Genomic DNA, 13,969 nt, shown 5'->3' with positions numbered 1-13,969 from the left:
AACCATTGGTTTTAGATAAAATACAAGTCCTCTATCCATGATATTGCTTTATCCAGTGAATTAATCTGAATAAGAAGAGCAATATGCACAGATCAAGCACCATTTAAAAATTAAAACAGGAGGACATTAGAGGACAACAGGAGATGGACATTTTCACTGGGTGAAGCATATGGGTTAGGGACTCGTATTTTGGCCAGAAGTGATGAATAAATGTCAAAATATCTTCCAAGATCAAACATGAAGCCTTTCTCTTCACAAGACGTTAATTGATGGAGTGGAGTACTTCTGGATTATTTCAATGTTTTTATCAGCTGTTTGGAGTTTCATTCTGACGGCACCCATTCACTGCAGATGATCCATTGTTGAGCAAGTGATGTAATGCTACATTTTCTGCAAGTCTGTTCTGATGAAGAAACAAACTCATCTTGGATGGCCTGGGGGGGGGGGGGGTTTGCAAAAGTAAAGCGAAATGATTACAACAGGGCGAGAAGAGGTAATGAAGCCGTCAGTTGCCATAAAGGACTGACAAACTCCACAGGCATTAAGTGACAGATGAGCAAGTGGTAGAATGCACCGCATACAAAAGGAAGAGAAAGCAAACTGCTCATGCTGAATCATTCAAGAGGTACAAATTGAGGTGAGGCCCCAGGTCCAGTCTACTCACTGTCAGAGGCCTTATCTCCTAAAAAAGGCTCCTGCTCCATCATGTCCATTGGGATTTTAATGCTGGGGACATTCTCATTGTAAGGATAGTCAGACTGCACAGGGAGAAACGGTCAAAGAGTGCTTTAGGAGCTACATACACCAGAGTAGTTCACACTTCCTTTTTCACAACCACCCAAATTGTAATAGTATTAAACTAAGAAACAGAATATTTATCATGACAATCATGACAACCAAGTTTCTTTAGAGTGTGACTGAGGATGTTTTTTTCTAATCTTTTTGCTTTATCATTGGAAAAGTTTCAAGAAAAAGTAAAAAAATAAAATAAATAAATAAAGTATTTCAATAAATCATCAGAACATAATGTGTATCATATACAGGTATTAAGACATTATTAAAGGACAACTAAGTGAACTTATTTCCAAAGTGTTCTTAATACTACAGGACACTCACATCTTCCATGTCACTGTCTATGCTCCCTTGTTTCTTCTTTTTCTTTTTCTTCTCATCTTCCTTCTTCTTCTTATCCTTCTCGGGTATGACATCATCCAGGAAACTGAGGTCATGCTGGGAAAAGATATAATCCAACGCCTTCCTCACAGCAACCAGAGCCAAGATCTGACCAATGAGAATAGCAAATAGTGCTCTTTCAGTTAGAGGATATATTACAGATGCATCTTGCAAAAATTTGGCACTTGAGTGTTAGTATTATTGCTGACTGACCAACATATCAACATTACCAACATTCTAGTGCAACATGTATTTTGTCCCTTATCTAGTGGGATGCAATAAGTGGTGCAAATACTATACCAGTCAACAGTTTGGAATATTTTTTTTTTTTTAATGCTTCTGAAAGAAGACTCTTATGCAGTCTTGAGCCCCGTTTCCACCACAGGAACTTTCCCCAGGAACTCGGAACTTTGGGCTGGTACTCGGTGTGTTTCCACCACAGGAACCAGGATCTAAATAAAGTTCCGGGTAAAAATTTGCCCCTCAGAAAGTCCCTGCTCACTAGGCAGTACTTTTTCAAAGGTCCGGAACTTTCGGGGGCGGGACTTGGGAGCTGAACATACTGATTGGTTGAGTTCACGCAGCATTGTATTTTAACCACCATATTCACATAATTTTCTAAATATTACTGTTATTATGTCATGAAATGTAATTTTAAAAGAATTTCAGGCGAGAATGTATTTTAATGCGGTTTATTTATAAAGACAGCATCTATTTGAAAATGCGCTTCGCCGATTTCAGAGACGTGAGAAGTCCGTACGGAGGATGCAAGTCCGAAATTTGCTTATATACTTGGTATTGAGAAACACGGGCAGACCTACGTCACCAGACTATTTGCCTATTCTTCGCTGTACTTTAGACCGCGATGGAAACGCAGACAGCAACAGGTCTGGGGGAAAAAAAGTTCCTGGGACAAACTGTTCCAGGTAATTTCGGTGGAAAAGTAATTTGATACGTTTTGATTTTTCGTAGAAAAGCGGCTTTGGTAAGCAAAAGAAACTTCCTTTTAAAAAACATAAAAAAATCTTAAATATTCCAACCTTTTGACTGGTTGTGTAATATTTAGCCTTGAAGCTCTCAGTTTTGCAGTCACAGCCGCTTTCAGGATTAAGGTTCAGTATTAAATCAAGAACAGGTGAAAGAGGTGACTAACCATAACAGGAAAGACGATGGCAGCCACAGTGGACTTGAGGATCCAGAGGAGTGCCAAGCAAAGCAGCTGGACGAAAGTGAATAAATGGACCTTCCTGAGTGGAACATGCCGCAAGTAGATCAGGTCTGGTTGGTGTTTGGCAGGCATGAGGAGCAGTTTGAGCCGGTCCATAAACTGAGAACCAGAGAGCAATATTTAACTTTTTCTAGCTAAGTTACTGTCAAAGGATTTCAAATAATGATTTTCAAAATAATCAAATGTTTTTGTAAATACCCCAATTTGATTTATATATATATATATATATATATATATATATATATATATATATATATATATATATATATATATATATATATATATATATATATATATATATATATATATATATATATATATATATATATATATATATATGAATTTAATTCCACTTTGAAATATAATTCTAGGTCCCAAAAATTTTTATTCAAAAGGCTTTTTTTTTAATTCAGTTTTATATAGCACAGAATTGTGTTGGTAACTCACCTGAACTCCGTTGAGTGAAGCCACTCCCATGTAGAGGAAGACTCCATACAACACTGGCATGGGTATAAACTACGGAAAAATGATTATTCATTTAGAAAAGAAAAAGAAAAAAAAAAGCACACCCATGCAGCAATATGTTTGACATATTTGATGTTTTTTATTGCTACCTTGAGGATAGGAGACATGAAGACAGACAGACCAGTGAGGATGAAGACAAAGACACCAGTGACTCTCTGTTCCCTGAAGAGGAGACAATTAAAAAAAATTAAAAAAATGTTTTTTGAAAAAGTACACTACTGTTCAAAATGTTGGGGTTGGTAAGATGTTTTAATGCTTTGGAAAGAAGTCTCTTATGATCACCAAGGCTGCATTTATTTTAACAACAAATGCAGTAAAAATTATAATATTGTGAAATATTATTACAAATAAAATGTGTATATATATATTTTTTTCATACATTTTAAAATGTAATTTATTCCTGCGATGTAAAACTGAATTTTGAGCAGCCATTACTCCAGTCTTCGGTGTCACATGACCCTTCTAATATGCTGATTTGCTTCACAAGAAACACTTGTGTGATACATTTTTCATCTTTAGGAGTCTTTGATGGCTAGAAAGTTCAAAAGAACAGCGTTCATTTGGAAAAACAAAAAATGCAATGTTGTATTATAAAAAAGTCACTTTTAATCAATCTTATGTGTCCTTGCTGAATAAATGTATTCATTTCTTTGAAAAACAAAACAAAACCAAAAATCTTACTGACCCCAAACTGTTGAACGTTAGTGTATGTGGACACCCCCTTCTAATTATCAGGGTTGGCTATTTCAGCTGCACCCATGACTTACAGGTGCATACAGCAATAAAGCATATAGCTATATAATCTTCACAGACCAACAGACATTTAGTGTATCGTTGTTTTAATTAAAGGAAGAAGTCCACTGGCAGATGCTTTTATCCAAAGTTACTCCCCCTGGAGTGACTTGGAGAGTAGTTCCTTGATCAGGGGCATAAAGGTGACAGTAGATTTGAACCTCCTTAATGACTACTAATCATTTCTAATTATAAATTATCATTAATATCTGAAATACTTTGGAGATTTAAATCATATTGGATTGCTTAACCTAACCAGAGAAGCATTAAAAATACAACCTAAATACGGGCACAGTGTGTTTTCAGCAGAACTAGGCCTGTTTACGTTTGTTCAGCTTACAGCTGCATCAATAACCCCCCCGGAGTTCAGACCAACCATTTTAAAAGGCATCCCACTGAGCCCAACTATGTAATCAACGAGTCATTCAAAAGCATAAGTTAGATACTTTGGTTTTATGCCACAACACTGTACAAAATAAAAAATACATAGGAATCACCAAAAAAATTATCTTTTATTTGCATTAAAACGTACCTGACACCCAAAAATTTAGGCTGTTCACCAGGAGCGGATGTCTCTGTCTCCATTTTCAAGCTGTCAATGTGGGCGATGGAAATAACTGTAGCAGCTACATACCACGGCAGACCCATGAAAGAGCACACTGCTAACAGCACAGCTACCCAGAAGAGATCCAGATGATAGCCTGCACCTTTCTGATCAAGACAGAGAAATTAGGTTGTTTACAAAATTCTATTGGAAGAATCAAAAACATTTTATTTTACATTAACAATGACTGAATTTTCATTTTTAGGTGAATGTCCCTTTAAATAATCCATCAAGTGCTTTATTCTAACAAATAAAACTACTCTGGTGACATATTGTACTGTACTTTTGTGTGATGCAGAGCAGTGTAATTCTCACAGAGATGACAATAGGAGTTCTTCCATGGGGAGGCATCATAGTGAGAGAACACAATGTTTTGAGGCCAGTCTCACATTACAGGCCAAAACAGAATAAATGCTTTGCCTTTGTTTGATTCACAATTCCTCATTGTTCCACTCAGAATCTGGACCAAAAGCGTGACGTTGGGGTGAAACTGCTTGGTGAAGCACTGAGTTTGAATTTAAAATGATTTAAATATAATATAGCCTTGTGTAGATATCATGATTATCAATAAAACGTGTCTAGTTATCATCTTACAAACTCAGTATATTAGAAATTCAAACTGCTTTTCCTGTAGTTTCCAATTTAACATATCATTTCCTGCATTCCTGCATCCATGATGTGCAACTTTTTCCCCCTTTGGTTTACATCAGACCATCTGTTTACATAATACTATTTTTTGATTCCAAGTGCTGATTCACATCCTCCAGACAAAAGATAAAAAGCTCTATACTGTCTATAAATATCCCGATATAGTAGCCAATGGCACTGTGAGTGTTTCCTGTGGTCCTGGGCGGCTCAAAGTGAGCGTGATAAACCATCTGGCTCAGGAGAGAATCACAAAGCAGAGTCACGGCAGGCCTACCTTTAGCTTGTGCTCCTTGCGATTGACAATGACAGCGGTGATCTGCTGATCCATGAAGAGCAGGATGGTGACCAGCAGGGCAGGCAGAGCTGCTGCCAGGTACACCCACCAGGGGTTCCCTCCGAACGGTGGCACAAACCAGCCACGGTTTGGGCTTGTTGGCTGAGGACACGAGGGAAATGCAGTTTGAGGATCACAGAAGTTTGCGTTCAGGGCACTTGGCAAATGTTTACAGGAAATGAATAGTAACGTCCTGAGTGGATTGGCACTGACTCATACTGTGAATCTGTACTTAAGAAGCAGCAAACAGAGCATGCCAGCCAATGTGCCCTCTGATATTTGTTTTCCTGAGCAAAATCTATTTCTATTAAGCAGATCCTCTGGCCACCTGAGTAGAAACACTGCATGGGTCTGTACATGGAGTGTTTCAGGTGGCCAGAGGGTCTGCTTCAAAAGGGGTCACTGTGCCAAAACACTCTGTACAAATAAATAACGCACTCAATAAGTTAATCTTTTGATTAGACTATCTGTCACATTATTCCATTTATACATTGAATAAAACTTACTAAAATAAACTGCTTGTTTTTTTAGATAACCACAAACAAAACTCATTATAAATGTAACTCATGTAAAGCTAAGCCATGTCAATAAAGTTAGATAGAAATAAATTAATTCAAGGCCTCTGTGGGCTTCCATACTGTATGTTTGGAAACAGTTTTTCATTTGACATTTCTAGGATGTGGTTCTTGTCATGTGAATTGGAATTAGTAAGACTTTTTTTTTTATTATTTAGCAAGGATGCATTAAATTAAGTGACCTTTATAATGGTATTACATGCATAAATTATTTTAAACAATCAGAAGAATCCTGAAAAAAAATCATCACAATTGTTTTCAACATCAATCATAATACGAAATGTTTCTTGAGCACCAATTAGCATATTAGAATGATCTCTGAAGGGTCATGTGACACTAAAGACTGGAGAAATGGCTGTTGAAAATTCAGCTTTGCCATCACAGGAAGAAATAACACTAAAATAGCTGCTCTTTATTTTATTATATTTTGAAAATTAAATACAGTATTTCATCAAATAAATGCATCCTTGCTAAGCATTAGATACTTTTATACAGTATACAGCAGGTCTGTGCTGGAGCAATATTAGAAGTGCACCTCAGAGTGAACATCACTTTACAGTAAAACGACAGACAATACGGACAGAAAGATTACCTTAAATTCAGTTGGCACTATGAGCTTTGGCGTATCGACCCCAACGAGAGCATCAACACCACAGAAGATCAAAATGGCCAGGATAATGGCAAAGTCACTTATGAGTTTTCTCACCTAAGAAAATAGGAAAAAAAATATGTTTTTTAGGAACTACTATAAGTAATGAGTATGACGTCAGTAGTCTTTGGCCTCAACGACTGCAGTATTGCTTAGGAGTAGAGACTGAATTGACAAAACAATTGTCTACCTGCCCACAGTATATGGATTAGAGACAGGGTTTGGCTAAATATTGATTGCCTCTACACATGCAGTATGATTACAGCCCCAAATGACAATTCCATCACAAACATGCCACAGGTGGACAATGTGGCTACTTACAGTAGTAGGAAAGAACGGGCTGGTCTTGAATTTCTTTAGACACATGGAGCAGGTGTAGGTGCCAAAGAACAGGATGAAGGACATGAGGGTGATGTCGGGCACAAAGTCGCAGGCTTTGCCCACTAGCTCCCCTCCGTATTTCAAGCATTCCTTCTTTGACAGGGAGGACCAGCTGGCATTCAAGCGCTGCAAAATGATACGAAGACATATGAACATCAAATCTACAGGTGTCTGGATCAAACTTTAAAATAAAAAAAATTAAGTTGTTCGTTTAAAGAAAATCACGACATTCCTTGTAACTCTCTCATTCATGAAACTAGCAGAAGTAAGTCAGATCTTGTTGGTTGACTTTACGAAACCACTTCTATCATGACAACTTTCAGAAGATTTTAGCATGGTATTGGATATGACCATGTTAATATATTTGGTTTTGGTGGTCATTGCTGTAGTTGTAGATTATTGCTGCTGCAAGCAAGTACAGGAACTTGCTACTGCCAATGCATATGGCAATACGATGCTGTGAGTATTCAAGACATACTGCTGCTGCATAAATAGCCTATAAAATAACCCATAGCAGATCTATGCAGGTGGAGCTGGGGAAGGTGGAGGATTTCAGAGGAACTCTGAAAGCGTGCTGGAATGCTGGAATGCCAAGTTGTATAACACTGTCAGTATCACCAGTTACGTTAAGACCCATCAGCCTGCGCCATCTAGAGTTTCATGAAAGAACTAGGCATGCTAAATAATTCACATTTATGTAATCGTGTTTATAATAACTGAGGGATGAAATGAAATTGTTTTCCTGTGGTGATCTGCATTATTAACACATAGACCTACAGTAACTTGAACCCAAGACATAAATTTAAAGTTGAGTGACACTTGTGTTATGAACAAAGACAGTAGCAGAACATTAAACGCTCTCTAGTTTCTGTTTGAAGGCAGATGCTTTGTAGTCCTCAACCTCTTTGAAGTTTTACAATAACTCTGTTACTGTTCAAGTTTGCACAAAAGGTGCGAAACATGAGCTATGGCTCATTCAGTCACAAAGATATTGGCAAGGATTTGGGTATTATGTTTCATTGATCTCAAACTGAGGACTACACCTGAATGAAACCATTGAGATTATTATTTGCTCTATTATTTGCAGCTGGGAGCTTAGTTTGGCTTTAGAACAGGACAAAATGTCAGGCAGGTCTGGAGAAAACCTTTTATGAAAACAGCCAACAATTTAAGGATTACAAAGCACCATGTATTTTCTGAACATAACCAGGACAAGGAAGTTTTCTCTAATGTATTTGGTGACCTCGTCCAGATTTTTTTTGGAGCTGTTGATAAAAGTTGCCAAAAGTCAGTGCCAGTCTACAGATTTTGAGCAGTTGACAGATTTCACAGAAAATCATGTAGTGTTTAATGGGCATAGACTTTTTTTGTTTTTTTTAGATTTTTCAGACTATGATTCTTCCAGTCTTCTTACTTATATTTTTAGCTGAATTTATTACACAGATTTATTTTTTTTTTGTCCTGTTTCTCCTAGAAATGAGGCGCGTGTTTCTCAAATAGTGTATTACAGCCTATACATATATTTCAGTGATGTTTTGAAACACTTACTGTATCACTGTAATTTACAGTCCAGGCAAATGTTGAATCAAGTGGATCAGTGTACACATCTGAAGAATTGGCTGAAAAACAAAGGTAAAAGGTCTGAAGTGGCCTTTAGAAAGAACCAAAAACACAGTGGGTTTCAAACATGTAAATCTTATTTAAACCAAATAAACAATATTTTATAATGTTTCAGAATTTTTCAAAATACTAATGTAAAATAAATAATGCAAATAAAAATAAAAGATAAAATGCAAAATAAAAAGGTTTTTCACTCATTTTTTGGACCCATTTTCCCATTTTATCTGTAAAATTTAACTAACATTTGTACTAGAGTTAGTTCACCCAAAAATAAAAATTATGTAATTAATTACTCATCCTTATGTCGTTGCAAACCTATAAGACCTTCAACCATCTTCTGAACACAAATTAAGATATTATTGATGAAATCTGAGAGCTTTCTGACCCTCCAGACAGCAAGGGTCCTACCACGGCCAAGGCATAGAAACATAGTAAGGACATCATTAAAATAGTCCGTGTGACATCAGCGGTTCAACCATACTTTTATGACGTTTCGAGACTACTCGTAGCAAAAAACAACACAAAAATATTGACCACTCTCCATAAAAATGGCAGAAGACGGTTACTCGCAAGAGAAGAATTGTTTAATAAAATCATTATTTTAGTTTTTTTGCACACAAAGTATTCTTGTAGCTTCATAAAATTATGGTTGAACCACTGATGTCACCGGTAATTTTAACAATGTCCTTGCTACGTTTCTGTGCCTTGACTGTGGTAGGACTGTTGCTCTTTATGGAGGGTCAGAAAGCTCACATATTTCATCAAAAATATCTTAATTTGTGTTCTGAAGATGAACGAATCTCTTACGGGTTTGTAACAACATAAGGGTGAGTAATTAATGACAGAATTTTCATTTTTGGGTGAACTATCCTTTTAACACACTTGACTCAAGACTCGGATGATGTCACAATTTATTTATTTTTTACCCCTAAACTCTCAAAAACATGATAGATTTCACAAGCAGGTGCTCACACAAGCCCAAACATTGCATCACGGTTGCGGGTGAGTCATGCATGACGTACGTGCCAACCAGCCTGCAATGACCGCAGTAAAATGTTCACCACTTCTCCACAGCATTAATCTTTAAAGAGTCTCTTTGCTGGGTTCCTCTAACTGGAACTATTTCCACACAGCTGTTGCTACCCTCTGCAGTATCGAATTGGAGAGAAGACGAGGGAGGGTGAAGAGGAGCAAACGGCGGTTTAAAGGAAAGCAGCGTGAGTGCATGAGCGCCCCACCCGCCAGCTCCTCTCCGTTTGGACTTAATTCACCACACGCATGGAGGAGATTAACCCCAAACCACATCACGTCCACATCCGTCCCCTAGATTGCTCCTTCATTCCTACTGAGGACACCACACACACCGCCACTAGCACAATAAACAGATGAAGTGAATGTCAAAATCTTTGCTAACTCAGCCACAAAACATTACACAGATACAAAGAAGGGATTTACTTATTACTTCAAAACCTCAAAAACAAAGTTTTGTAATTGTTCAGTGGTCTGAATATCAAACGGCCCCAGTGGAGAAATGGTTTAGTAGTGTGATAATTGACTAACACATTATTTCACACGAATATAAAACCAGCATTAAAAAACAAAACCGATGACTGCAGACTGTATCCACTCCTGTTCTTGCGGTCTACAGTTTATAGTGTCAGAGATGGAAAAAGTTACCCTTCAGTCACCCTTTGGTCATAATAGACTTTGAGCAAGCAAAATTTCTCCGGACACTGCAACTGTCATAATATGAAGTCTGAGGCATCTTTTTTTAAATAATATAACATGTAAAAATATTCAGTATGACTTGGCTTGTAAACAATTGATTTGAGTCTTGACACTCCATTAATTAAAACATGCCAAGTCTGATACTTGACTTATACTTTATTTCTGAGATGCTGAATTAGAGAAAAGTCATGTGTATAGAAAACTACTGTAAAAGTGATTTGGGACTAAAGACTTGACCCTTGACTTGCACTTGCATCAGACGCCTGTTATGATGTTCTTGATCATTGCAGCTGCAAACCATATGGTGCACTATCCTACTGTATGCTGTAAAATGACAACAGAACTGAATCATCATGCACTTACTCATTGCTACAGGCACTGTACTGAGTTTTGGATACGAGGACAAAAACAATCTTCTGGGTCTGAACTATCATTTGAAGACCAGTAACATTACAAAACATAGGACAATTAAATATATATGCTGGTCATATTTATAAACCATTGGCCAGATGTCGACTTGGACACCTTCTAACGGTAGCTATACAAGCTTCAATTCTATAAACAACCTAAACATCCATTCCTATCACACTATTGTGCTTCCACTGTTTGTGTATCGGTGTGAATAAAGCAATTTCAATTTATCATCAATTTAAACTCAGGCCCATTTTCTTTCAAATGACCTGGTAGTCAAGAAGAGGAATGAAAATTTGGAAACTGCACGTGAGCTCAAAGCAGAACATTTTGGATCCCAACCAAGGTGAAAAAAGGTCACTCTGCGCTACATCATATCAGCTTCACTGAGCAAAATAATGTTACATATGCATCAGTAATCTTTTTTTCCTGTTTGGTCAGCACACATCGTTTCTTGCATCTGGTCAGAGACTTAAGAAGGCAGTTCGTAATTTAAAATGAAAGTAAAAATTCAGGTAAGTTTACAAACTTGCAAATGGATGAAGGTTTACTAAGCACAATTAGCATCTCAACATCAAAACAAGGAAACGTCAGAGAAAGATTTACCAGGTCTTACCATCAGTGGGCGCCATACACATGCAGTCATACAGCGTGACATAATCGGTTTTATAGTCTGAGTTGATGGGGTAATAATGAGCCAACTTCAGCATCTTCTTGAAGGAGTCATAGATGAAGATGAAGCTGATGAGCGAAGAGAAGCCCTCCTCTGTAAATCGGGTGAAATACTGCACCAGGAAACTGGCGTCAGTGGCCACAAGGACTAGACAGAAGAAGGCCGACCACAGGCCGATCCAAAGACGGAACTCTAGGTAGTCAAAGTCATGCTCTCTGTGGAGGATAGTATGGACAGGAAATGAACTCAAGTCCCTCCAACTTTCAAATCATCCAGAAATTAAAACTAAACCACCATTCAAAGGTTTGGGGATGGTAAGTTATCCTTAATTTTTGATCAAATAAAATGTAGCCTTGGTGAGCCTAAGAGACTTTCAAAAACAAAGTAAAAACAGTAATATTGTGAAAAATTATTAACATTTAAATAACTGTTTTCTATTTGAATATATTTTAAAATGTAATTTATTCCTGTGATGGCAAAGCTGAATTAATACAGTCATCTTGGTCACACGATCCTTCAGAAATCATTCCGATATGCTGGTTTGGTGCTCAAACATTTCTTCTTATCAATGATGAAAACAGTTGTGCTGCTTAACCTTAGATTAGGTTTACTGCTAGATGGTGAGTATATGCAGTAGTTGGCTTGTGATGTCACATTCTGAACAGAGATGATTAGGGCTGCAACAACTAATCGATAAAATTGATTATTATCGATAACGAAAATCATCGACAACGATTATCATTATCGATTAGTCGGGTCTGCCCACAGTGCATGTGCAACTTCAGCCGGTCGCTAGATGACATGTTTTTTTCTTAAAGATGAAAACCAGGTTCTGAATGTTTTGAAAGGACTGGAGATCTTTTTTCAAAAGCTTCTGGCCACCTAATCAACACCGACAAGAGTAAAATACTTACTGTTCATGACTCGAACCAAACCCCGATCAATGGAATTAAGGTCAAGCAGTCAGTGAAATATCTCGGAATAACAATTAAAAAAAATCAAAGGAGAGACTGGATGAAAACTTTACCCTTAAGCTACAGAAAACAAAGACCATTTTTAACAGATGTCTTCAAAGGGACTTAACTATACAAGGAAGGATAGCTCTCAAAAGCGGAAGGAATTTCAAGAATGGTTTACTACATCTATCGTTATCTGTGGACAAAAAGACAGCAACGTTAATTGACTCTTTTGTTCAAATTTATTTGGAAAAACAAGACAATGATTAGGGAAACAATGATTAGGGACCACGCTGAAGGAGGCTTTAATGCTATTGATTTCACAACTCTTAACCAAGTGTTTAAAATCAACTGGGTCAAACAATGTATGCTTGGAGGAAATGCTCCCTGGTTTTTCATTCCAAACTTATTATTTAACCGTTGTGGTGGTTTAAAGTTTTTGCTTGGTTGTAATTTTAAATGTAATAAGTTACCAGTCAAGCTATCAGATTTTCACAAGCAAGCACTGGATTCTTGGAAACTGGCTTTTAAGCATAATTTTTCACCTCACAAATGTATTGTGTGGAATAATCAATATATTCTGTATAAAAACAGGACGATATTTAATAAAGACTGTGTAGAAAAGAATATAATATTTATTTCAAAATTCATAGACATTGATGGGACTATGATTAGTTATGAAAACTTCTGCAAGGATAACAGTATTGATATTACTCATAGAATTTTTGAGAATAATTAATGGCATTTCGCCTAAACTTCTACAGCTTATACCATCTTATTAAAACATCTTTACAGTACTCTTCTGTAAAGGAAGACATTCCCCGTTTAATGGTAGGTGGTATTGATTTGTTGGATAAAAAGTGCAATAATATTCATATCAGAAGAACATTACTCTCTATAAGCAGTTTTGCCCCTAAAGCGCTCTTTTCATGGAAACGGATGTATCCTTTATCTTTGTGTAACATATGGTCTGTTCGTAATAATTTTGTGATACCAAACAAGGTTAAAGAAATTCATCTTAAAATCCTGCACAATTTTTACCCCTGTAAGTTATTTTTATCTAAGTTTATGGATATTCACCCAGAATGTTCTTTTTGTGGATCTGAAAATGAAACAATGCTTCATTTGTTTTTTAGATGTCCCTTCACAGTACCATTTTGGACTGAGATTTCAATTTTGATCTTTACATCCTTTGATAACCTCATTGATATTACAGAAGAAATGGTCCTGTTTCTGTTGTGTAATACTGGCTCTGCTCTCTTAAATAATGCTGTTCAAATCCTGTGCTTGCTTGGAAAAGGTCATATTCACAAGTGTAAAGTTACAGCCTCCAAACCAAATTTTATAGTATTTTGCTCTGAATTAAAAAGTTTTGCTGATTCACTGTGCAATTTAAAAAGAAACAAAAAAGCAGTTAAAACATATCGTCTGTGAACAGAGATACATTGTTTAGATGAGGTTTCTTACTCCCTACTTGAGTCGAAAAGTAAACAAATTGTTGTTGCTTTTTTTATTATTATTATTTTTTTTTATTTGCTATTATTATCTATGTATTTCATTATTTAGATTTTATATATTTGTTATTGTTCTTTGTCTTCATTTATTTTATCTTGTTGGTTTATATATCTTATGTTTGTTTGATCATTTCAATCCCTCGCAATAGGTTGCTTGT

General features: G+C 36.6%; 1 protein-coding gene across 5 annotated transcripts in view; it reads right to left on the bottom strand.

Moving 5' to 3' along the window:
• Nucleotides 1-13,969, bottom strand: part of slc4a4a (solute carrier family 4 member 4a) — a 71,020-nt gene that overhangs the window by 6,672 nt on the left and 50,379 nt on the right. For 4 of the 5 annotated variants that reach the window (XM_079417020.1, XM_079417021.1, XM_079417022.1 and 1 more), the window contains 10 exons: nucleotides 11,285-11,556; nucleotides 8,458-8,528; nucleotides 6,850-7,035; nucleotides 6,472-6,585; nucleotides 5,245-5,406; nucleotides 4,251-4,429; nucleotides 3,016-3,088; nucleotides 2,849-2,917; nucleotides 2,327-2,500; nucleotides 1,117-1,281 (listed from right to left, as the gene is read on the bottom strand). In XM_079417020.1, coding sequence (XP_079273146.1) covers nucleotides 1,117-1,281; nucleotides 2,327-2,500; nucleotides 2,849-2,917; nucleotides 3,016-3,088; nucleotides 4,251-4,429; nucleotides 5,245-5,406; nucleotides 6,472-6,585; nucleotides 6,850-7,035; nucleotides 8,458-8,528; nucleotides 11,285-11,556 — 1,465 coding nt within the window. Of the gene's footprint in view, nucleotides 1-664; nucleotides 759-1,116; nucleotides 1,282-2,326; nucleotides 2,501-2,848; nucleotides 2,918-3,015; nucleotides 3,089-4,250; nucleotides 4,430-5,244; nucleotides 5,407-6,471; nucleotides 6,586-6,849; nucleotides 7,036-8,457; nucleotides 8,529-11,284; nucleotides 11,557-13,969 lie in introns of all 5 variants that reach the window. The other variant, XM_079417023.1, reaches the window with a different exon arrangement.

This window comes from Barbus barbus, assembly GCF_936440315.1.
Source record: "Barbus barbus genome assembly, chromosome: 5".
In the NCBI taxonomy this organism is placed as follows: domain Eukaryota; kingdom Metazoa; phylum Chordata; class Actinopteri; order Cypriniformes; family Cyprinidae; genus Barbus; species Barbus barbus.
Note: the sequence above shows the minus strand (reverse complement) of the source record. Positions and strands in the feature narration are given on the sequence as shown.